The 26,362-nt window shown below is 35.7% G+C and overlaps 2 protein-coding genes across 16 annotated transcripts in view; one reads left to right on the plus strand and one right to left on the minus strand.

Moving 5' to 3' along the window:
* Nucleotides 1–225: 225 nt before the first annotated feature.
* On the minus strand, nucleotides 226–18,142 carry LOC106079999 (zinc finger C4H2 domain-containing protein-like). Of its 7 annotated transcripts, none has more exons than XM_056031685.1 (6): nucleotides 18,038–18,142; nucleotides 11,536–11,636; nucleotides 6,560–6,731; nucleotides 4,923–5,095; nucleotides 4,106–4,265; nucleotides 226–1,695 (listed from the first exon to the last, which is right to left on the minus strand). In XM_056031685.1, the coding sequence occupies exons 2-6, from the start codon at nucleotides 11,592–11,594 to the stop codon at nucleotides 1,582–1,584; spliced, it is 678 nt and encodes a 225-aa protein (XP_055887660.1). In that variant the 5' UTR covers nucleotides 11,595–11,636; nucleotides 18,038–18,142; the 3' UTR covers nucleotides 226–1,581. The 7 variants fall into 7 exon arrangements, with proteins under 7 accessions (XP_055887660.1, XP_055887662.1, XP_055887657.1 ...); XM_056031687.1 differs by lacking the exon at nucleotides 18,038–18,142 and adding an exon at nucleotides 17,859–17,898; XM_056031682.1 differs by lacking the exon at nucleotides 18,038–18,142 and adding an exon at nucleotides 17,616–17,829.
* The window catches only part of LOC106080000 (uncharacterized), a 29,417-nt gene continuing 20,966 nt past the window's right edge, over nucleotides 17,912–26,362 (plus strand). For 6 of the 9 annotated variants that reach the window (XM_056031672.1, XM_056031676.1, XM_056031677.1 and 3 more), the window contains exons 1-6: nucleotides 18,131–18,385; nucleotides 21,181–21,274; nucleotides 21,400–21,514; nucleotides 21,666–22,043; nucleotides 22,309–22,946; nucleotides 23,566–25,710. In XM_056031672.1, the coding sequence (XP_055887647.1) occupies nucleotides 21,419–21,514; nucleotides 21,666–22,043; nucleotides 22,309–22,946; nucleotides 23,566–25,710 (3,257 nt within the window). In that variant the 5' untranslated portion in view covers nucleotides 18,131–18,385; nucleotides 21,181–21,274; nucleotides 21,400–21,418. Of the gene's footprint in view, nucleotides 17,982–18,130; nucleotides 18,414–18,573; nucleotides 18,596–21,180; nucleotides 21,275–21,399; nucleotides 21,515–21,665; nucleotides 22,044–22,308; nucleotides 22,947–23,565; nucleotides 25,711–26,362 lie in introns of those variants that run through there. The other 3 variants (XM_056031674.1, XM_056031673.1, XM_056031675.1) reach the window with 3 other exon arrangements.

Genomic DNA, 26,362 nt, shown 5'->3' on the forward strand with positions numbered 1-26,362 from the left:
TTAGGAAGTATGTGATTTTGATTAATAAATGTTTGTAGAAAACTCTGAAATGGACACACGCACACAGAATGTACATTGATTATATCTTATTGTATTTCAATGTTCTGATTCAGGACATTGTTCAGAAGTAGTCTTCTCTTTCTTGTCTTTTATTGCAATGTGTTGTACGAAGTAGATTATAAGTTCAGAACAAGTGAAATAGAAAAGGAAAAAAAAAAGCAAATATTCAGCTATATTGTTTATTTCTATAAGGCATAAATGCCAATCCAAATGAATATATTACAATGAAAAGTACAAATCATTATGAGATTCACAGTTCTACCAACATAAACCACTATAAAGTTCCATTCTACAAAAAAAAATATGAACGTATAGAAATATTTAACAAAATGGATTTTCTAAATGATACAGAAACTCATTGAATTGTAATTCTACAATCACGGCATGCTAACATTTCTACAAACACAATTGTAAGACAAATTTCCTGACAGATAATAAAGATCAGTATAATAAAAAAAATGTACCCACATATATTACTGAGGTAATGTTACAGTAAAACAACTACATGAGGTGTTTTTACAAACATGGGACAGTGGTCAACTTTCTACTGTCTTCTTTGAATCACAACTTGAATCAAAGACATGAATAGCACATTTGTTTACTGATCTGATAAGTTTGAAAAGATCAGTCTAGAGAACAAACACCTCAATCAACATCAAGTAAACAATCCTTACCGTATAAAGAATAGGACATACAAACAGCTAAATACAATAGCACTGCCGACCTGCCACAGTCACATAAAGAGGTTTCTATGTCAAACATTATAAATGCTAGTACATTCATCATATTCAGTTATGCATACTTACAAAAATGAATTAGATGTTAGCTTTTGAGTTTGTGACTAATTATGCTATTTAAATATTTTGCTAATCACCCTAGGCAACAAGACAAGTATTATCCAGTAAATGTTATCATTTCATAGTGCTAAGTACTCAGTTCTGTTTAAGTACACTGAAATATTAAGTGACAGTTACTTTCAGGAAAAACTTATGGCGAAAATGTGAATTTAGGTATTTTTGATATTTTAATGCTTAAAATTTGGCTTTTTTTCCCCAAACATTAAAGATTGGATTACAAGGTATACAACTTTTGTTTTACATTTATAAGTCAATCAGATATCACTTTCTAACTTATAGTGACATGAGCAATTATTAAAATAGAAACTTTACATTGATGGCTAGATTACGTTTTTTCCTTACCATTACTGAAGGAAGTCTGATTAGCCAGCAAAATGTTTTTTTGATTTCAAAACTCCCAGAAAAGTGGATATCAGAACATAGGTTTGTTTTCAACATAAATTATTCCTTTAGCATTTTTGCTACCAAAAATTCAATATCTACTTTAGTTAAACACCTTTTCTTTGAAACCTAAACTAATTATAATTTATAATTTACTGTCTATAATTAACTCAGGCAACAACTAAATCTTCAGTTGGTCTTTACATTGATATTCACTATCATAAGAACTCTTGATCTATAATTTTAGTGATGGAATGTTACAAATGATTTCTAAATACGTTTTTTATTCATCTGGTTTTCGTTTGGGCCGCTTTGGATTTCTCGAACGACTTTTGGCTTTACAAAGAGGACATATGGGAGCATTGCGATGGATCTGTTGATGACATGACAAGCAAGCCTGTGGAACAAACAACATTTTTAAATATTGTGCAACTTAAGATCACTAAGGGACAGAAGACTTTTACCATTTCATTCTTATCTATAACACTGAAAGGGATCAAATAACTAAAATAATGAGCAGAACTGTACAGTGGTTTACAAATCAGGCAGCTCTTTAGAGAGTGTATTGATAGGGTATACTTAATAGTAGGCCTATGTATATTTTCTAACCTATTCTTATCTGTAACACTGAAGGGGATCAAATAACTAAAATAATGAACAGAACTGTACAGTGGTTTATAAATCAGGCAGCTCTTTAGAGAGTGTATTGATATGATATACTTAATAGTAGGCCTATGTATATTTTCTAACCTATTCTTACCTGTAACACTGAAGGGGATCAAATAACTAAAATAATGAACAGAACTGTACAGTGGTTTACAAATCAGGCAGCTCTTTAGAGAGTGTATTGATAGGGTATACTTAATAGTAGGCCTATGTATATTTTCTAACCTATTCTTATCTGTAACACTGAAGGGGATCAAATAACTAAAATAATGAACAGAACTGTACAGTGGTTTATAAATCAGGCAGCTCTTTAGAGAGTGTATTGATACGATATACTTAATAGTAGGCCTATGTATATTTTCTAACCTATTCTTACCTGTAACACTGAAGGGGATCAAATAACTAGAATAATGAACAGAACTGTACAGTGGTTTACAAATCAGGCAGCTCTTTAGAGAGTGTATTGATAGGGTATACTTAATAGTAGGCCTATGTATATTTTCTAACCTATTCTTATCTGTAACACTGAAGGGGATCAAATAACTAGAATAATGAACAGAACTGTACAGTGGTTTACAAATCAGGCAGCTCTTTAGAGAGTATATTGATATGGTATACTTAATAGTAGGCCTATGTATATTTTCTAACCTATTCTTACCTGTAACACTGAAGGGGATCAAATAACTAGAATAATGAACAGAACTGTACAGTGGTTTACAAATCAGGCAGCTCTTTAGAGAGTATATTGATATGGTATACTTAATAGTAGGCCTATGTATATTTTCTAACCTATTCTTACCTGTAACACTGAAGGGGATCAAATAACTAAAATAATGAACAGAACTGTACATTGGTTTACAAATCAGGCAGCTCTTTAGAGAGTATATTGATATGGTATACTTAATAGTAGGCCTATGTATATTTTCTAACCCAGAATTCAAAAGCTGTTTTAAATTCAGTTCATGATGTGATAAATTTGTGATATTTTTGTGTTTTTGGCACATCTGCACAATTTAGGCCATGTCGTGCCCTTAATCCTCCAAGGTTATTTCCCCTTTATAGCTCAAGAGCTAAATGTTATACAGCTAAGTTATTAAAAGTAAGGTCTATTCAAAGCCCAATAATAAAAATGTACATAATTTAATACAAATCTGTTTTGACTTGCTTGTATGGTGTACAAGAGGACTTAGGGATGTGTTTGATACAAGACCTCTGCTCCACTTTTATTTTTAAATAAACCTATTATGAACATATAGGTACCATTCTGTGAAAGTGAGTTGACACTTGAGAATATTTCCTAAATCAACACAGATCTTCCCCTGAGTTTGTCTTTAAGGGGGAAGGGGGGTGTATGTCCAGACAGGTGATGTTAACTTTACCTACTGCTGTCGTCAACGGTTGACGAGGGTAAAATGAGGTCAGTGCAACCAGTTCTACTTTCCCTGGAGAATGTCAGGTACTCAGGGGTCGACCCAAAATTAATCAACACCACCAAGATCAGAATCTTCCATGCCATTGTAAAACCAATATTACTTTATGGGGCAGAGACTTAGAGAACCACAGTCACCACCACCACAGTCACCACCACCACAGTCACCACCATGAAAGAAATCCAGTTATTCATCAATCTGCCTCAAAGATTTTATTGCTTCACCTGCCAGTCAAGATCACCAATGAGGAACTGTGGCAAAGAACAAGGAAGCAGTTCCCTGGAGTAGATATCCTTCAGAGATGCTGGCAATGGAAAGGCCACACCCTTGAAAAGCCTGAATGAATCCAAAAATCACAAGCTCTAACCTGAATCCCTTAAAGGAAGCTAAAGAGGGGACAGCCCAGAAATACATGGCACTGAGATTTGGAAGCAGATGAGCAAAATGGGGGGGACAGTTGGAGAGAAGCACCCATAACCGAGACACCTGGAGGACGCTGGTTGTGGCGTAGGACCACTGGCGGAGATGAGATGATCCAAAGTAATACTCAAATTCTGAATATTATTTTAATACTCCACAAAATTTTACTTAAGCCAAGCATTTTTTTGGTATGCCTCAATTCCAAAAAGAATTATTTTTTTTTACTTTTGGCAAATAAACTAAATCAAAAACATTCTTCTCTCGTCAACAATCAAACAAAAATCAACATACCTTCATGGGTGGGGGCTGTTGCCTGAAAGCCTGTCTGTCGTTTTTGTTCCTAGGAACTTGTATTTGGTGGGCAGCGGCAGCCGCCACAGCAAGAGTCTGAGGGATGGGAGGCTCAGGTGGCTCAGCATTCCACTCTGAAGTTGGAGGCTTTTCAAAAAAACTGGGAAGACAAGAATTGAAAATTGTAACCTGTAACTCTTGAATCTCTAATAGATCTTAACTGTCTGATACAATGTTAATATCAACCTCAATGCCTGTTGTAATGTCATATAGTGAAAAATATGTTGATGTGCTGTTCTTTTTTTGGAACGGATGCATGTTATGATTGTCTCTCCATTAAACAGATGCACACAAGATCGTTGAGTTATTGAATTCCACAAGGTGAGAACTTTTAAGATTGAATGTTTAAGACTAAGACTGTTTTATTGATCCTTATGGAAATTTGTTGTGATTACAAGGACTCTTTTCTCCTATAAAGACAAAACTACAGAAACATTCACATAAATAGAACAGACACAGAATAACAATATTAATCTGAATGTTGAAACAAATAAAAAAATCGCTGTAATAATTACAATATAAACTGAATGAATGTTTAACTGGTTAAACAGAGCTTGCATGACTGATCACCTAAATACTGATCTTCCTTTTGTTGTCTTTCAATGGACTTTTCTAGATGCCACAGTGACTTTTGACCTTATTTTACAATATTCTTGTATGCAGACCAGTCAGACTTATTTACATATATACATTAGAAATTCCACCTTCTACCTGAATGTGCAGTGAAACAAAACACTTTAATAGAAAGTAGACTTACTCTGATTTAAATTTGTCAGTATCTTCTGAAACATCAGAGACAATGTCAAGGCCAGCCCTCATACGAAGAATATCAACTTCCTCTTTAAGTGGCTGACATTCTTCAAAAAGTCTTTTTGCATTTTCGTAAGCTTTGGCTCTTTCTTCTTCTGCTTGTTTGATTGTAGTCTCCATCTAAGTTCAGGAGACAGCAACAGTTGAAACAGATTTTATGGGTTACATGATCGTAGTCAATAAATAAGCTTATAGTTATAGTTTTAATTGAAGTCTTGTTCAAAATTCAAAAGTTTTTACTATTACTTCACATAATCTACAGAGCAATAACTCTTTTGTTAACTAACTTACAGCTTTGTCAATATCAAAGAACAATAATCCTCTAACTTTCAGCTACTGTATGCCAATATCAAAGAACAATAATCCTCTAACTTTCAGCTACTGTATGTCAGTATCAAAGAACAATAATCCTCTAACTTTCAGCTACTGTATGTCAGTATCAAAGAACAATAATCCTCTAACTTTCAGCTACTGTATGCCAATATCAAAGAACAATAATCCTCTAACTTTCAGCTACTGTATGCCAATATCAAAGAACAATAATCCTCTAACTTTCAGCTACTGTATGTCAATATCAAAGAACAATAATCCAAAATAGCCATTATTGCCAATTCTTCTTATGATCAAATTTCAAAGATTAAATTTAGAGCAATACAACAGAACAAATCTTTAATTTGCTAATAATATTAGAAGAATGCCATCGCCACTTCCACAAGATCTCTAAAAGAGAATGCCACACGATAAACTAAAATGCAGGAGTCCAAAATTAGTATAATCTCATAGAAGCTATCAAATGTCTTTAGGAGAACTAGCATGGTATTTTCAACAGCAGATTAGTTGACAGGTTTAGACTATCTCCTTCTTTTTAATATTTACTTGAAAATAATCATGACTGCTGAATATGGAGGACCAAAATGGATTGAGTATCAGTGGGAATACCATGGTAGATATATGATAGGCTCTAGAGATCAAGAGCATGGCAGGCAAGGTAAAAGACTGAATGATTATAAGAATTGGGTTTACAACTCGTTGCTTTGATGGCTTGGGTATTACAACAATAAAGCACCTTTAAAATATAAGCCTGCTGGGTCCAGTTTTCAAAAATGGAGGAGGACAAAAGAGAGATGTTATTAAGATGATATTAAGGAGTGAACAAAGGGACTGAAGTTACCAAAGGTTTGGAACTCACTCCCCATTGATCTCAGACAGACAAAATGCTTCACTACATTCAAGAAGAACATTAAGACATATGCTTGTTCGTTTGTCATTTTAGCTATTGTGATTATGTTTGTAATGTTATCACAGCGCTTTGAGCCTACATCATGTTTGTTAACAGCACTCTATAAATTAAATTATTATTAAGTTTTAAAGGTGGCATTTATGGTACCCAAAAGACAACTAAATGATTAACTAGCTCTTTTTGAAAAGATTCCCTCAAAGTTTTGTGCAGGGTTACACTACCATTAAGTCTCATAATGTAAGATTTAGAGGAATCTTTTTATGAGTGAAATTTATTTTTTTCCATAGCAAATAACAGAATGAGATTTGAATGCTTAGTGTAAAAATCAAAACTAATTCACTAACCAAATTGATATCAGCATGAATCAATCTAAGTTCCTCCACATGGGCCATCTTCTCTTGTAACAGAAGCTCCATTTCTCGTTTATATTCTTCAAGACATTTTTCTTCCGTTTCTGTGATTTCTATTTCTTGTTTCAGTCGAGATCTCAGCTTCTCGAGAGACAAAGTCTTGAGTCTAAAACAACAAAATATTTATCAAGCTTTTTAATTGAAGTTTTTGAAAAATAAAAGTACAATACTGTTTACATTAACAAAAAAAAGAAAAAAAGAAGACGGTTGACTGCTAGAATCAAGAAAAGATTTTAATGACAAATGAAGTTTTATGACAAACATTTGACTAGCTCTCAAAACTATGAAGTAACTAAAATTATTTTTAATAAGTAAAAAGACTATATTGTTAATTGGAGGCCTGGTGGCTGAGCGGTAAAGTGCTTGGCTTCTGAACAGGGGACCCGAGTTCAAATACTGGTGAGGACTGGGATTTTTTATTACGGAATCTTTGGGACCTCTGAGTCGACCCAGCTCTAATGGGTACCTGACATTAGTTGTGCAAAAGTAATGGCAGTTGGTCATTGTGCTGGCCGCATGACACCCTCGTTAACCCTGGGCCATAGAAACAGATGACATTTACATCATCTGCCCTATAGACCACAAGGTCTGAAAGGGGAACGTTACTCTTTATATTGTGATTTCATAAAGTCTTAAAGATAGTCATATAGATTTCAGCTTTAGTTCTTCTTCAACTTTGTGAGTTTATGGAGTCTAAAGATTTGAGTTCTAGTTCAGCATCTGCTCCTAGCCCTAGATTAAATTTTGTAATCTAGAGATTGATGTTATCTTCTTTTTTTTTTTTTCATTTAATACATTGAAATTGTTTTGAGAATTATGATCTTTTAAAATGCTATTTCAAAAATAAGAAACCAGGTTCAATTGATATAGATATATTTTATTAAAGTAAATTATTCTAGAGACATAAAATTAATTTAATTTATGTAGGTTTCAAGAATATAAGACTTAAAAATGTAAATATAAGTTGTTAAATGTAAATCTGTACTTTTTTTTTTTGTTTCCTTAGGGAGAAAATGTAAATTTCTAGAAACTTCTCAAACATAAGTAAATAAAATAGACTGTTGCTTAGGTAGTCTTATACATATAAAAAATAAATCCACGCAAACTAATATTGGGATTAGAATCAATGCATGGGCAATTTTTTATTTTTTTTTTGTGATGTAAAATATGAAAATAGCTATACATCTTACAGGGCATAGCATAAAAGAAAAATATATAAATGATATATAATAAGCTTCAAATTATTCCTTGTTATTCATTTTTTATACATCAGTTTAAGGCGTTCAAATGGCTGCCTGGTCGTGCGGTTAGCGCGCTGGACTGTCGTTTGGATTTATCGATGGTCCTGGGTTCAAACCCTGCTCGCTCCCATCCCCCGCAGACCTGCGGGAGGTTTGGACTAGGAAGTAAACTATCTTCAACTCTGAAGGAACATCCGAAACGTGTAAAACATTTTACAAACAAACATTTTTACAAAATTATTCTTCTTCTCATTCCATATCTTCAATCTGAGCTGGTAGTTCCATTCTTTTCTAGCCACTGATGCCACACCTAAGGCTGTTTTACTTCTCTCTCTACAAAACAATGTTTTGATAGTGAGACATTTTTGATGTTGTTGCATTGTGTATCTCCATGCTCTTAGCATTCCAAGCCACAGTGCACTCTATGCCAAGGCTGCAAGGTGGGGAGGGGGAAAAGGTTCCACGCTGCTTTAATGTGTGATAAGCAACAATTTTTGTTTTCTTGAGCCTCCCTATCACAAAGTTGGCCAAGCCAGCCACAAATCAGGACCATTAGCCTGACTAGTTGTACTATATTTAACCTATGAAAGAGAGAGTAACCGTAAAGGTCCAGTCTCTTCTGTGATTGGGAGGGGGGGGGTAATGCAAAAACAGCTTATATTTTTGTCCAGCAGAATACAAACGCAACTCCCCCCTCCTTTTTGTTATACCACTCTGCAACACACTGACAAATAGGCAGGCTGCTGGTTTAACTTTCTCTACACACCTGTTTACACTTCCAGATGTATAGTATCTAGACTTTAATTAACACACAGTTTTACGTCTTTTAGTCAAAGCAAGACTAAGATACTTGTCCAAAACACAAACACTGCACCTCAAGTAAGCATTAATGGCCAACCACTAGAAATTGTTGATCACTTTTGTTACCTTGGCTCCATCATATCCAACAACACTCTACTGGATAAAGACATAAACAACAGAATAGCCAAGGCAATGGCCACCATGTCACGGTTGCAGAAAAGAGTCTGGGACAACATATTGCTGACTAGCAGTACTAAAGCCCTAGTCTACCGGACTTGTGTGTTGAGCACCTTGCTGTACGGAAGTGAAACATGGTCAACCTACTCATGGCAGGAAAAAAAGCTGAATGTCTTCCACCTCCGATGCCTAAGGCGGATCTTTAAAATAAGGTGGCAAGATAAGATAACAAATGAGGAAGTGCTACATAGAGCAGGATGCCAGGACATCCGCTCTGTTATCAGCAGCAGACGCCTTGGCTGGCTTGGCCACGTTCGTAGAATGCCAGTAGGTCGACTTCCACAGGACATCCTGTATGGCGATCTAATTGAAGGCAGGAGAGCCGCTGGTCGCCCACTTTTACGTTATACGGATGTATGCAAACGCGACATGAAGCTCTTCAAAATCGACACTGGCAACTGGGAAGAGGTGGCACTGGACAGATCCACATGGAGAGAGAGCATAAAGGAAGGGTCACAGATTGCAGATGTCATACACAACAGAAGCAGAAAGAAGGGTGAAAATGCAATGGCGCCTGGTGATTTTATATGCCCAACCTGTGATCGCAGCTGTGTATCAAGGATTGGCCTCTTTAGTCACACAAGAAGTTGCAAAGGGAAAAGATCGTCTCACGAGACGTAAAATGCCACAGAGTTAAAAAAAAATATCCTCATCTAAATCTGATCTATGGTTGTATGTCTCTCTCAGTTTTAAACTTAACTAGATCTACTTATCCTCTTCAGATAAGCTTAAGTCTAAAACATTATCAATAAATTTAAAAAAATGGAGATCAAACCATAATCTAGATTATCTATTAGGGTACTTAAACTTTTTATACTGGTGTAAACACATTCTGATTTTTTGAAAATACGTTCAGATGTGTAGGCTTACACTCCTCCAATTTATTTTATATTATATGGACAGCTAAGCTATGAAGTACATGTGTGTCCTCTTCTATTTGTAATTCAAATGTGTTGTGAAATTCCTTTAATTGATAAGTCAAGATGCTTCAAATAGTCCTAAGCCCTAAAGCGTTCATCGATTATTACAACGTAAGTAAAAAATGGAAAATCATATACTCGTTATCTTATGACAGAACTACTATATTGGTATTTCGCAGGCTCCATTTTTTAAGAAATATTTCTGACAAATGTATTGCTAGTGACTGATTTCTATGGAAATAGGAGCTTGCAGCCCAATGTGTAAAACAGTGCCGAAGGATCTAAATAAGTAAGACAAATGTATTTTCATTTTTCTTCATACAACAGAGATCAGCTAATTGTTGAAGTTGACTAGTATGGACATTTCCAACTTTTTATCTGGCCAGGAAAAATGCACAAAGGTCAAGGATCAGGGCTATTTTTAAGCCTGCTGATGCATCAGTCGTAGAAGAATAGTAAATTTGGCTTATAAATAAGTGGGGAAACCAAAGTATTTCACAGCGTGAGATATTATATATTAAACTAAAATAAAGTTAATGGGGTGTGCTAGCATCTATACATTTCCATAAAGTCAAAGCATTGTCAGCAATAGTTTAACTAGGTGAAATACCTTTAACATCAATTAGATGTTAATTTTTTTCTTTTCTTTTAAGACATTGAGGATGTTTTGAAAGCTTTATCTTTAAAAAAGTTTAGTTGTTGTTTTTTTTAAAGTGAGGAAAAAAGAAAAGAAGTAAATCTAGATGATGATATTTTTTCTAATGTAAATTATCCTTGACAAAATAAAGTCAATCTATAAGAAGGTATAAAGAATAAAGATAGACTAAAACTGTAAATATCTTTTATAATATCAAGAAATATATGTTGTTGATCTATTATAAAAATGAATATCTGTTGTATGTGAATATTTGGACACAATCTGTGTATAAAAATGTAATTATATATAAATATTTGCATAACATTTTTGGTATACATACTACTACATATGTACATATATCAACTATAAATATTATAAAGACATCATTTAAACAAAGTAGTTTAGTTCATCATTGTTGGTTCCACAGCAATGAAAGATTTGTTGAGAAAGTAAGACAGAGGTGTGTGGCTTAATGGCATAATTTTTAACTCCTTTCCACAGACATGAAGGGGAGGGGGGGATTCCTAAGAGGGCCTTAAGTCAAATTCCGATGAAGACTAGATTCACATTTTTTTTTAATTACTTGTCAATTCATCTCTGCCTGTGGTCCTATGTAGGGCATAGGCCACCACCAGCTTCCTCAAGGCGGCTCAATCTCTCCAACTGTCCCCACGTCTTGCTCATTAATAATCCTGGTGGAGATGGTTTGTAAAATGGTTTACATGTTTCGGATGTTCCTTCAGAGTTGAAGATAGTTTACTTCCTAGTCCAAACCTCCCGCAGGACGATGGGGGATGGGAGCGGGCAGGATTTGAACCCTCAACCATCGATAAATCCGAACGACAGTCCAGCGTGCAAACCTCACGACCAGGCAGCCATGATGGTCTTCAGCCTATTGGCTAGTTGTTTTTGGACAAGGTATGGTGGCTTGCCCTATGCCCCCCCCCCTTTTTTTTTCAGTGGTGCTAAGTACTGTAGATCTTAGAAGTTTGAGCCGGGGTTAAAAAAAAATGAATTGACTGATCGTAGATCTACACCTAGTCTAAAAAATTATTGTTAAAAAAAAAGATTTACCGTATTTCTTTTATCTTTTCGAGTCGGTTTAAGATGATCAACTGATTTTCATCTGCCATGACTTCAACTTCAGTGCTTCACTAGATGATACCCTTGATAGACTATAGATTAATAAAAAAAACTACAGTACTAACTACTTGATTGGATTATAAACCCTTGATTAATAACTCTTATTAAAAGTCTGTCTAGTAACTCTACCTGGATCTAGATAATATATAAATACATTCTTGATTAGAATTTTTATTATACCGGTAATAGCTAATAGAGTTATATTAGTAATGTCTAGATGTCTAATAATTTATTACACCCAGATCTACTTGGTTTAATTGAGATCTAGAATCTAGATTTGAATTTAAGATAGTGTAAACGTAGTTGACTTATTAAAAGAGTAGAACTACATCAGATGAGATCTATTTTCAGAAGACTCTCTATTACCAGGGCTGGTCTTAGGCCATTGCAACCTATGCGGCCGCAGTGGCTCCCGTACTTTCATAGGCCCCACATGAATTCTAGGTGTAAATGATTAAATTAAACCATTTTAACTTATTATTGAAGGGTACCTGGAATTCTCCTGAATTCTCCCTCATACACACACAAAAAGTCACGGAAATCTCCTGAAATTATTAAAATCTTCTCAAAACTCATGCAAGTCTCCCTAAAAAGAGACGAAATTGTCATTTCGGGGTGTCATTCAATATGGAAAACGCCAATCCTACTCGCGATTTTTAAAAAATGGCATTGTCTGCTTTCATTTAATAAAAATGTAATAATAAGGTGAATTTTAACCAAAACAAGAAGGTCTAAGGTCATAGTCACTGGCATACAAATATCAAATATAGATCTAAATCTATCTTGACCTCTTAAAAAAAAGCAATATTTTGCTAGTCGATAGTAAATCTAAAAAGCAGAGCTGAATGTTTATGGGATTTGTGTTGAAAACTACTATCTACTGTAGATGGCTCGTCAAGTTAATTTGATAGTAAAGTATGAGCACAAATAGCACAGACCACAGCAGCCCTTTCAAAACTTAAAACAATATGGAAAGACAAAGGCTTAGCCCTCGGTACCAAAATCAGACTGATGCGCTCCCTGGTCATGGCCACATTTTTATATGCTTGTGAGTCATGGACGCTGACTGCAGAGCTATAGAGGAGGATCCTAGCAATGGAATTGAGATGCTACAGAAGGATCCTAGGTATTACATTTAAAGACTGCATCACAACCCAAGAGATTAGATACAGGGTTACTGCAGCGATTGGACCCCATGATGACCTAACTATAGTAAAAAAACGCAAGCTCAAAATCTATGGCCATATTACAAGATCTTCAGAGCTCGCAAAGACCTTCCTTCACAGTACCAGGAAAAAGAAGAAGAGGCAGACAGAGAAAGCAATAGGAGGACAACATAAAAGAAAGGATGGGCCTGCCATTGAAAGAGGTTCTAAACAATGCAAAAAACAGGAAGGAATGGAGAAAGACGGTCGACGAGTCTTGCTTGGTGCCCCAATGGACCAACTGACTAAGGGATAGGTATTAAAGGTAAAGAAAAGTATGAATAAAATGCAAAGATGAATTTATTTTCTATTATAAAATCTTAATTTTCACATTCACATATTATACTTATCCCTACCCAGACGGGGCCAGCGCAATAAATTTCGCACAGGGCCTCACAATCTGTAGCGTAGGACCGGCCCTGTCTATTACTATATAAAATATATAATCTGTAACATAACCCTAAAGTAAAGTCACTTAATTAAAGTAAGATGGTCTAAGAGTCTTTGACAGTTTCAGTTATTCTAGAATACAATCTAGACCAATCTAGTAGAGTCTAGATCTAGTAGATCTAAATAATCTAATCTATGTTTAGTTTCATTCACTGTGTCAAGTGTGTGTCAGTCATTGAGTCAAGCTGTCAGTGTCACTCTAACTGAGATGTAACTAAACTGGTCTAAAGACAAAGTGAGTTTTAAAGTCTAAACTTTCAATATATTATATATATCTCTAACTTAACCTGTTATCACTCAATTTTAATTCATTTTCAGTGCACAGAATAGAATGCAATGAAAAATGATTTAATGAATGAATGAATTAAAATTAAATCATTAAATCTACTATCTTTAAGTTAACTAGAATCTAGTTACTAGATTCTAGTCTAGATCTAGATGATCTAGACCCTCTAGGCCAGGCCTAGTAAACTCTGGTAAAGAGTAGTTACTGTTACACTGTTTGTTGTAGTTCATTTATTCTAGACTTGATGGACAGTTGACTGAGTTGTCTAGACTCTGTCTAGACTTAGCCTGACTTAGGGTTAGACTAGATTGACTAGAATAAACTAAATAAAATAGGAATTAGAATCTAAATACAACAACAGTATAAACTATAAATTATATTATAATTAGACACTAGATTTGATTAGAATTAGATCTAGATCAATTGTTTTCATAGACCCATAAAACATACTATATCTAACACTAGAATTCATCTGATAGAGTCTAGAGTCTAGAGTCTAGAGATATTATTATCAATCTTGGATCTGGATCCATCTATGTATGGATTATTCTTGGTTATCCCCCCTTTTTTTTTTAAATGCCGAAAATAAGTATTCCTTTCAAAAAAACCATTGTACGAAACGAAACGAACTAGATCCGTATTTTTTAAAAATGATCAATATTTTCTTTCTACAAAAACAAATTAATAAACAAATAAACTAATTTTATTGTATTGGCATTAAATACAAAGTAGTTGTATAAATCCAATAATTAGATTTGATTTAAACTCATTTTATTGTACCCATAGAATAAATATTATATGTCTATATAGTATATGATTGTACCTCTACTCTACAATTAATAGTTAGCCTGAAATTTAGGTAGTTCAGTCTAATGTAATATCCCCGCGTTGGCATGCGGTTTGCGTCTGTCCAGAGTAGAAAAATACGCAATAATTTAAAAAGTCCCTGTATTTATATCATTTAAGTCACTGATTAACGTGCATGACTAATAGGAACACGCGTAGGACGTAATCATCTTTTGATGTAACATCGTCTGTATTTCATAAGATCATAAGATAAAATATAAATCAACAAATAATTAAAAATTTAAGTAAAATTCATAGAGCGCCGATAGTACGAATGTGTTTTATGGACGATTCAAGATCACGTGACTAGAAATAACGTTTTGACATTTCACCAAAAGGAAGAAACATAATGGCCTTCTAACATACGTAGTCTGACTAGAATTAGGGCATTGAATGGGTTGCCTGAGTCAGCCAGGAAAACCAGAAACTTGGCAGAATTTAAGTCATTGGTTAACATGCATGTCATAGATGCATGACGCGTAGGACGTAATCATCTTTTTTCAACTAACGTCTGTAGATAAGAAGATCTAAACATTCATGAGTATTATAATAATATACCTTGAATTATAGTAGAGAATTAGTGCATAATATATAGAGCCATAGAATTCTGTTATGTTTGAGATTTAATCCAAGTTTCGCAATTTTTTTTATCTAAAAAAATGTTTTGAGTTATGTGCGAGACCCCCACCAATCGGATTCCCCTAGGCCAGGGGTCGGCAACCTTTTGAGTCGGAAGAGCCAAAAATTACAATTTACAAACTTTTTTACATTTTAAAGCGCCACAACGTTTTTTTTTTTCTTTCCAACCATACGTAGTACTCACATTACTATTTTTTTTAATGAAAAAAAAAAGAATCTTTTCATTAGACAAAATATTTATTTATTCATATATAGTGTGTTTTCACAGCAAAAGTAGATAATATATATATATATATGGCATTATTAGATAATTGCTTTGTTTATGTTGGTAGCAAATAAAGCAGTTAAACATTTATTAGCAACACTAACTTGTACTTCAATAACAAGCAATTAAGCAAACAAATTCAATGGGAGCGATGGCTTTGGTTTTAGAAATTTTGTATACATTTGGCTCATAACTTGTTGTTTTTAGTTTCAAACACGACTCTTAATTTTCATTTGTTTGTTGACTTCTTACTTTTAATAATATCATGCAAGAGAAAGCTTGCTTGGACGAATATGTAGATCAGAATAAAGCACTCGAAATGCCAACATCTTCACCTCAATGTTGCAGACTGGAAGATTATTCCTTGCGCCGAATCAACTCGAGGCATTTTTTTAAAGATGTCCACTTGTTGCGTTACGTACATGCATTTCTGGACTTTCAACTCTTCCAACTTGCTTTTCAACTCTTTAAATTTTCAACTCCACAAAGTTTTACTTTCACTCAATGGCATTTCTAGAAATCAATTATCAATTTCAAATGGATCAATGTGGATTTCTTTACTATTTATGTTGATTTACTAGTAATGCTAAAATGATTGTGTTAGTTTGTAATTCTTTATAACTGTCATATAAAACTGTCAACATCTTTGAATTATTTTTTTTTTCTAACTGTGCTGAAGTAATTCGTGTCAACAGTTGCACTGATCTTATCGCGATATTTCTTTAGACATTTAATAAAAAAGTAACTTACCGCCTTTCTGCAATAATATTTTTTTTTAAAAGAAGCCAAATCTTCTACAAACATCGGCTGGGTTTCCATTTCTTTGTGGTTTAACATTCAGCTCATTTAATTTCGCTGTTATGTAAAGTTAACATTTTTGCAACCTTTTGCTGTTCTCTAATTCAGGGTGATAAATATCTTGTTTTATTGAGGAATGTATTTAATTCATTCAAGCACAAACCAAAACGTTTCAACACCTTTGGAAAGCCATCTCACACTTTATTGTGAAGGAGATCGTAATATGGAGTTTCCATTTCGCTTAAGAATTCTTTAAACTGACGATGGTTAAGTGCTTTTGACAAGATGCTATTAACAATCTTGATTACCAAACTCAACTATTTCGGCCTGAATCGTTTGGTCAAAAAGCGCTTCTTGGTGTATTATTCAGTGAAACGTAAGAATTTCGCAATTTATTTTGCTTCGAAGAATCGTAATTGCTCCTTTATTTTTTCCTGTCTGGCTCAATAAGTTGTTATTTAAACGATTTTAATGTCTTCAAGGTATTTTTGCTCGGCATACGCTCTATCATCCCCTCTAGTTTGTCTCCAGAGCGGTAGCAATCCAAGTTCTTCTTTTGGAACTTGGGAAGACATACATGACAAAAGCGTCAACTTATCCTGTCTTTTATGTTGCCAATTCAACTATAGCAAGTGACAAGACAGAAGAATATTGAATATCTTCCACCTGCAAATATGTTACATTTAAAGACATTTTAGCTATTCTATCTTATACTGTTTTAGCTTTGATTTTGTTGAAGTTTTTTTTTTCGAAATCATGAAAATATTTTCCAGATGCACGTATAAAGCAATCTTTGACATACCATATGTAAATGGTTTGCCTTTTTTGTGCAATTTCTAGTGGTACGTACTGGTATCCAACCCAGATCAGCATTACTTATAGATTGCTTCTAACTTTGAGAAGATAATTCGCTTCTAACTCATTTACCTGAAACAATAAACTATACGTCACAGCCAAAAGCGAATTAAAGCGTACATAGAAGCATCAGACGACTGCGTCATTCAAGAGCTTCCGACGGACTGATTACAGTGACGACGCGTGTAATGGGGAAGGGGTGTGGTGAAAAGCGAGTACAAGTGGCTGAAGATAGAATCAGTGCCTAATCCTCGTTAAACGATTCAGAACTTTTTGAAAAAAAAAATTCGATGAAATAAATAATATTTACGTATGGAACGAAAGAGCCGCAGCTTCACATCCAAAGAGCCGCATGTGGCTCGCGAGCCGCAGGTTGCCGACCCCGGCCTTAGGCGGCTGCCTAGTTTGCGGATATGTCTTAAGCCGTCCCTGCTCAAAAATTTTTTAAAAATATATTTTTTAAGTTAACTTCGTCTCTTTTTTTTTCTTTGTAAGGTATTTGCTCCTTTGGGAACGCATAGGTGTCTCCCAAGAAATGAGATGCAGACGTCGTTTTTTTTTTTAACCTAAAGATCTCACAAGCGCGTGCATAAATTCAAAATGTGGTCGCAACCTAAAGGTATAGATTTTATGAAAAATAAGGTGACGTGTAATTAAATACCACAACCTGTTTGTGTTTCTTTTACTAGTTTCGCAAGTTCCTTCAAAAAATGAAGATTTTTACGTCCTAACCTGAACCTCTACAAATCTACTCTTCAAGTCTCTTGGGACCGCATCGAACGGAGCGCATACGTCCACTCGACCAGAAAGCCATCTGTTATACTAGATCTACACCCCTTCCCACTTTACTATTCAACTTGTAGTCTCTCTCTTTCTCTCATATCATTTCTCTACTAGATATAGAATATACCTGGGTTTTGGGGCGCAAGCGACTAACACCACAAACTATTTTGTTTCCGGTATCTCGATGTTGATTAACAATAACATCATAATCTAATCTAGCAATAGATCTAGACTCGTTTCTAGCCTTTATGTAAGCAGATTAGTCAATCTAGATCTATATTACATCTAGAATCTATCACAATTTACCTGTTAACAATTATGCGATGTCAGTAAATCTAGTACAATTTCTTGCGCGTACCTTTCCATTTTAGATTATATACTAATAATGATTTAGCCTTATATTAGTACTAGATATAGAATCTAGAACTTTTACGACATCGATAGACTAAAAGCGACTCACTCATCCGGGGTTGATGGACGTTCGTTAGTGTTGTAGAATCTTGTATTTTGAATCGATAAACTCTGTTGTTTAATTTGTATTGCATATCTAGTCGATCCAATTTGATATATTATAGACTAGAAATCTAGATTAGAATTCTAGATCTATTTGCTAGAGAGTGAGTGCTTAGGCTTAAGCACTGAATCATTTTAATGGTTAGTTGACGGTCCTTTGAGTCTTTGAGTGAGTTTACACTGTGACTGTGAAATCACTGTAACTGTATGATCATACTGTAACTGTTGACCACTGTTGTTTTAACTTATTTTAAGTGTTTACTCAGTTTAGTTTAAGTTAGTTTAACACTGAGTTAGGTCTAATAATATAGTTTCAATAGTTTGTTGTTAGAATCTAGACTTGTATGCTATGTAAGTATGTTTATCACTTTTCACTTTATCAACTTTAGGTTTTATTTTATAAAATTCATTTGAATTGAATTCTTTGTATTTATGCCTTGCAAAAACTTAATAGTAGGTCTACAATACTATTGTAGATCTACTAACTTAGTAACTATACTTAATTAAACTTAATACTTCTATAGTCTATATACTCTATATAGATCTACTATGTCTAGATTCTAAATCTATTGACACTATTACTATTAGAATAATTTAGATCTACTCCTCTTCTAGAGTCTACTAGAGTAGAGTTTTAGAGTTAGAGCTAGAAAGTCTTAGAGATTTAATATTTTAGAATTTAGTTCTAGAATCTAGTTACTAGTACACTAACACTACTTACAGGCATCTTAGGGTATCTTGACTGTCTTGATTAGTAGATATATATTATGCTAGTCTGCCTAGTGGCCTATTGCCTACTATCCTATTAGATATGGCTATGAAATACTAGATCTATGGCTATGCATAGGGCAAGATGATAGTATGCCGCATAGATCTTGTCAATCTTGAGTCTGTAGTTGTAGTAATGTAGAGTAAATAGACAGTAAAGCTAGACCTATAATCTATAGTCTACTTGTAACACAAGTTACTGTGACAAGTTTATCTTTACAATGTTACTACAGTATTACAGTCAGCTCAGTCTTTATAATAATTACATTGTTAACACTAGCTCTAGATCCTCAATACTCAAGACACAAAGGTAGAGGCACGTTTTTTATTCCATATATAGAAGTGCTCCTTCTTTCCTAGTGCCATCAGAGAATGGAATGGGCTGCCTGAATCAGCCAGGAACACCAGAGTTAAAGTCATTGATTAACATGCATGAATAGATTGACACATGAAATGCTTCGTAATTATCTTATTTTTTGAAGTAATTGTAACTTCTCTAATATATTAGATAAGAAGATAGATCTAAGACACAATGTTTATTAAAGTTTATTAAAAATCGCTTTTGGCTTTTTACGGTCACTATCGTTAGTATCATATCATATTTGTTGCAATAAGTATGAATGAAGTATATATCTACTAGGTTTAGATAACTCTAGCTCTAGGATTCTAGATCAATACCAGGAAAAGAAGACAAACAAGTTTGTACTGTTACAAGTCAACAACACTGTAGCTGGCAAACAAATGAGGAACTCCTCGATATTGTGAAGAGAGGAGGCTGAGCTGGTTTGGTCATATTGTAAAACATGACTCACTGTCAAGTCATTCTTTCAAGGTACAGTGGAGGAAGCATGAAGAAAGGGTCCTCCAAAGAAAAGCTGGCTGGACAATGTAAAAGAATGGACCGGCCTCTCTTTATACACTACTAAGAACAGCCACTGACTAGTAAAAAAAAGAAGAGATTTGATTAGATAGGTGAACTGTCACAGACCCCTGCGATAAAGGTCAATGGGCAGATGAGATAATAATGATTGATATATGAAACTTATTTACGTTACTTATAAGGCATCTGTAAGTTAAGGACTGAAAGACTTATCACTAAAATTGCTATATAAGTCAAGAACTAGTTAAGAATTATAAGATCAAAGATCTTTATCTAAAACTAAGCTTTAGATTTTGATTCATATAATATTATCTATATCCACTGACATCAACATCAAGACTATTATAATAATAGTAAAAGTGTAGCCTAGATTTGTATTATTGAATATTTTCTGTAGAAATAAAAATCCTTTTTTTTTTTTTGGAAGTAAAAATGGAGATTAGAATTTGTAAACATGTACAGAGTTCTAGATCATGAAGTTTATCTAGATAAAAAAAATGACTACTTTTGTTTGAAACAGCACTAGCTGCTACCATGCTAGCAAATCATCCAAGTTCCCCACACAGTCAGATTGTCTTTCTAACCGATGCGAAAACAACCCTCCAAAGCTTGCAAAACTCTGATTCCTCTTATATTAAAAACCTCGGAACAGCACTTACAAAGCTCAACAACAACAGCAAAAAAACTGTTATTCAATGGATACCAGCTCATATACAACTAGAAGGAAATGAGAAGGCTGACACACTCGCCAAGAGTGGGAGAACTAACTCACAAATAAACTCTGCACTCTATCCAGAAGAATTGAAGAAATTAATTGTAAATAAAATAAATGAGAAATGGACAAGCTCTCATCCAAATCACAAGAAAGATGACACTTACTATAAGCTATCCCGACAAGACGAACGTCTAATCTTTCAACTCAGGACCGGACACAACAGAATGCGACAACACATGTACCGGATTAATTTCTTCAATTCTTCTGGATAGAGTGCAGAGTTTATTTGTGAGTTAATTCTCCCACTCTTGACAAGTGTGTCAGCCTTCTCATTTCCTTCTAGTGACAAACTTTTAATTATCATCTCCTTGGCTTCTTTCTTTCACTTTCTTACCTCTTTCAAGGATTTGCATACATTGAACAATGAGTGCCATGAAATCTATTCTCTTTATTAATAAGTAAACATTCCAATGAAACACATTTCTATTGTGCATCAGGTTCGACAATGTGTTGTGTGAGGCTTAATATTATAACATTAATTTTGACATGTATTTTTGTCTCTTTCTATCTTAGTTAAAAGTGCACGTGGACTCCAGTGTGCTTTGTATTTAAAGTGATCTGAGGATCAGAAAGCATGCATATGTCAGTGTGTATCTTCATCTAGATGGTAAGTTACATCTACTATGACCTATTGAGTGGTTCTACTCTCAGTTCAGTATATATAAAAATTGAGTTTGATTGTATTACTTCTTTGCTATGCATCAGCTCCCAGCATGTTAATATGTGTTCCAGATGTGTTAACTAGTCAATAATGTCTGCTAGTCAAGAATGGAGCGATGCTTTAAAAGCTGGTATGGGGCTTCATGATGATTTTCCCCTAACTGGTGGTTACCAGCATGATGTGCAGGTCAGTTGTTACAATGTTTATATTACAAATAATCATCCGAAAGTAAAATACTGGCAGTAACATATATTTATTTCAAGGCTTCCTCAAAAGTATTAAACATCGAAAACCCAGATGTAATACAATTAAAAACCCAAAACAATGTTTGTTTCAGGCTGACTTATTGCCTACGTCGACACAAAGTCCACAGCGTTCTCCCCAACAGTCTCCTGACAGTCAACACAAGGATGGTCAACATAATGTAGGCACAGCCTCACAACAGGAACAACATGTATCACAATCCTATGTTGCTCCGTACTCTGAACAGTCTGTTCATGGGACATTCTCAGGGGAGCCACATCATCTTCAAAGCTCAACTGTCCAGTCTGATAAAAATACTCTCTCGGGTCATGGTCATCCTCAGCGATTCACTGCCAGACCATCACAGTTTGGTCCTCGTGGCCCTCAGGACTCTAATGTTAACAATTTGCAGTCTCAGCCTAGAATGGTTCGTCCGTCTCAAGATCCCACTAGAGCTGGACAGCCTCATCAGGTAAATAGGTTATTTTTAGGTAGACATTGTCCTTGACTTTGACATCAAGCGAGTGAAATTATTACAGCAGTGTCGATAAAAGTAACTATTTTTGTAGTATCAGTTGCCCTGCCTTGTTTTTATTCAGCATATTAACAAGTGCACTTAGATTGATATATAATGTAAAATAATAATTATTTTTTTTAAATAATTGTTCATTAAAAAAATTTGCTTAAATGTTAATGTGACAACAGTTATAATCTAAAAATGGTTTGATTTTCAACAGCCTCAGCCACGTCCGATGTTCAGTAATGCAGGTCCCAGATATCAGCATGGCCCTAGAATGTCAAATCCTGGACAGCCTTTCAGTAAGCAGAATCCAGGGGGACCGCAGAATCAAATTAATCCAGGGGGACCACAGCAACAGATCAATCAAGGTGGTTCACAGCAACAAGGGGGACAACAACAGTCAATGAATCAAGGAGGACAGCAGCAAATGAATCCTGGCATTAGACAGCAGCAATTCAGATCTCCTGCTCCTGGTAACTCTCCCAACAAAACTAATGCTCAAAATGTTCGAGCTCAAACACCAGGTCAAGTGCGACCTGGCCAGTTCAGATCTGGTGTACCGCCACAAAACATACGACACCCAATTTCAAATACTGGCAATCAATTTACACCTCCCCGACACCAGGCCCCGCAAGTTTTCCCTGCTCATGACTCCCAGCAAAGAATGGTCAGCGGCCCAGGGACCATTCTTCAGGGGAGGCCTGAATATCCCGATGAAATGTTTGAAGACGATTTCTATGATGAGGATTACGATGACGAGATGGAAGAAGATGAGGAAATGTATGATGGCAACTACCCTCGGACGAACGTCCACTATGGCTTCCCTGACAGTGATAGTGATGAAATCTCAGAAGAGTAAGTACATCTGTACTTTGTTCTGTCCAGTGTATCTTAAGCTTAGTCATCGACCTAGATACTATATATATATACTAGTTGAGCTTTTATTTATTTGTACTTATTTGTTTTTGTTTTTTTTTTGTTAGGGTTAGGTGTATCTTCAGTGGTTATAATGGATTTTGTATGAATCCTTTGTTGTCCCATAAACACAATACTCAGAAATGAATAAAGCACTGAACAAAGTCCTGAATAGAAATTCCAAATACTTTAAATTTAAATACAATATCTGACAAGAATGTTCACATATGATAGAATTACAATACTAGTTATATAAATCAAGCAAAGCAACTGAATTGGTGAATAAATCACATTCTTCTTTAAAAACTGTTAAAGTAAGAACTGGTCTAAATACATCATGAGAAGACATGACATCCCAAGCAGTTTGTCAAGCAGTGCATACTCGTCATCATAACTGTACTTAAACATATGCCTAGTCCCAACAAAAATAGTAAAAATATATATTGAGTTATTATATCCATTTGTCTTTAGGTATAGATCTATCAGCTAGAGCATATAGTTAAGTTCTATGATGTTTTTTTGGTTAATTGTATTTGCATGTAATATGTTGTGTGTGCAGAGAGTCCATGCTGCTGGAAGAACTGAACTGTTGCGAAGACGAAGAAAGATATGAAGAAATAATGAACCAGCTCAGAGAAAAAGGCGTGGACCCAGAAGAACTCGATGAGATTATGTACCACCGGAACATGAGAAACTACCAACCGGAGATGTATAATGAAGATTCTTATGATGAAGAGGATGGTGAGGAAGGCGAGGAAGATGAGAATGAAGAAAACATGGAGGAGGAAGGATGTGTTTCCTCTTCTTCCCAAAGACAGTTGGGTGTTGAGCAACATCTGCCTCAGGTAAACCTGCAGCACAGAGGCCCAAACACACCAGGATATCAGGCTGGACACAAACAATCCCCTATGTATCCTGGCTCCCAACAAAACATTAGACAGCCTATGAAATATAATCCTGCTGGCTCATATCAACCTCACATGATCCCTGGCAACCCATCTCAACCAGGCTGGATAAAAGGAAACCCTTCTCAACGATCACCAAACCCTAAAAGCATTCCGCATTTAACTGGCCCTCAGGGTACCCCAACTCAGCGACCTCCAATGCGACCTCAGCTATCGGTGTCCAGTCCGACGGCTAGTACTGTCAAACTAGTCCAACCTTCAGTCATGATAAGCAGCAACAACCTGGCACCGGGCCAAACATCGCAAAATAAACCAACACCCCAACATGGCCTCACTGTTCAGCAAACTCCTATTAGCCCTACGCAGCAAGGATCTTCTCGACCTATGGGCACAACCCAACAAGGACCCTCTCAGCCTATGAGCTCCCTGCAGCAAGGAGCTTCTCAAACCATGGGCTGTGTACAGCAAGGACCTTCTCAACCTGTGGGTCATTCACAGCAAGCACCATCTCAATCTACAGGATCCATACAACCAGGAGCATCTCAGCCTATGGGTTCTTCACAGCAAGGAATTTCTCAATCCTTGGGTTCTAATCAGTTAGGACCTCAATTGATGGGCTCTGCACAACAAGGACCTTCACAGACTATGGGCTCAGCAGGTCAGCTCCCATCAATTCGAGGTGTTTCACCTAGGCTGCCTTCTCAAACTGTTCAACAATCTACTGCTCAGATCCAACCAGAGTTGAGTGCTGGTCAACCTAGACTCAATAATAATTTTCAGTCTTTAACAAGACCGTCTAATGCTCAACAGCCTGTAAGGCCTCCATTGGTCAGGGAGTCTAGTGAGGCAAGTTTAGCAAGGCTGGAAGTCCAGCATATGCAACAAATCTTAGATGAAGAAATCAAAGCCAAAAAAGGAGGTGGTTCGTCTCGGCAGCTTCTTTCCAATCAAACCCCAGCGTTGCGTCCACAACAGCAGCCAGTAACATCTGGGTACCAGCCTAAACACCAGCTTCCTCCTCGGCAGCCTATTCCTGCTATTTGTGATCCAAACTCTAGCGCTCTACTAACGTCAGGGGGTCGACCAGTTTGCAGTGTTGTTCCTTTCACCACACGAGCACAGGCTTCTGCCCAGAGACTGCCGGTGCCGGCCCAGCCGCCCAACAGTTTTGTGAGACCTAGAGCTCCCAGCACTATCAGTGTACAAACCAACAGTCCCTCACCTTCCAGTCAGGTGGGCTTCATACCCCCACCAAACAGTACCACTCCCTCAGTGGCTCCACCAGTGAGAGGACAGATGTCACCTGTACAAAACTCCGCACAAGTGTTACCTCAGAGTCCTTTCTTTGAACAGGCAAAACCACAAGATCAACAATCATACCAGCCTTCACAACAACCTTCCCTTGTTCAAGCACCTTCACAGCAACATCCATCCCTTGTGCAGCAAATGCAACCATCCTTTCAGCAAATGCAGCAGTTGCCATCATCACAGCAAGTACAACAGCTTCCATCTTCACAGCAGACACAGCAGCTTACACATTTACAACATTCCCCAGCATTACCACAGATGCAACAGCAGCCGACTTTGCAGCAGACCCAGCTGCAACCTTCAGTACAGCAGGCACAACAACAATCATCTTTACAGCAAGCACAACATACCTCAGCTTTACAACAGACTCAGCAACTACCTTCGTTACATCAGACACAGCAAGCACCACCTTTACAACAGACTCAACACCAGTCGTCCATACAGCAGATGCAGCCAACCGCAGGCATCCAGTATGCTTCTCAAGGCTACAAGTAAGTTGTATATTTTTCATTTTGTCTATCAAATTGCGTCACATCATTCCTTCCAAAAAAAATGTTTGTTTTTTTAAATGCCAAATTGATTTCTAAGAATGTATTTCTTTGTGTTAGAGAGTGCAATCATTCAATGAGTTTCCAGACAAGCTAAGGGACAAATTCATTGCATAATTAATGAACTTAATTATTCTCTTCCCTCATTTGAAGACCACTGCCTGAGTAATGTTAAATTTGAATTTATAACTTCTTTTGTTTGTTATCAGATAATTTAACATTTGAAATTGAAGAGAAATACTTGTCCAATAAAAAAATCTTTAATTTTAGATTAATTAAGAAAATTCAAAATGAAAACTCAACTTCTGTAGACAATTTGCATAGATTTAGATTTAGATGAGATCCGGAAAATATTTTATGATCTTAATTAAATACAATGATTTTTGCATAATAATTATCCAAAACTGAATTGACTACTATCCATAGAAAAAAAAAATAGTTGGCTGCATCCTTCCAGAAACATAGAGTTAAAAACACACATGAATTTGTTATAAAATGTGAAATAAGAAATGCATTTTTTAAATTTGTGTCCTTCTAAATGTTGGATTAGATTAGAAGATTTCTGTATTGATCATAGTTTATGTCTGAGTTCCTT

The sequence above is a fragment of the Biomphalaria glabrata genome, chromosome 6 (genome assembly GCF_947242115.1).
Source record: "Biomphalaria glabrata chromosome 6, xgBioGlab47.1, whole genome shotgun sequence".
NCBI classification, from domain to species: Eukaryota; Metazoa; Mollusca; class Gastropoda; family Planorbidae; genus Biomphalaria; species Biomphalaria glabrata.

What these genes read in the sequence shown, in the direction of transcription:
- LOC106079999 (XM_056031685.1), bottom strand. Translation starts at nt 11,594, where the DNA reads ATGGCAGATGAAAATCAGTTGATCATCTTAAACCGACTCGAAAAGATA. An exon ending in GAAAAGATAAAAGAAATACG is followed by an intron (nt 6,732 to 11,535) that starts GTAAATCTTTTT and finishes TTGTTGTTTTAG; the next exon opens with ACTCAAGACTTTGTCTCTCG. An exon ending in AACAGCCCCCACCCATGAAG is followed by an intron (nt 1,696 to 4,105) that starts GTATGTTGATTT and finishes TTTGTTCCACAG; the next exon opens with GCTTGCTTGTCATGTCATCA.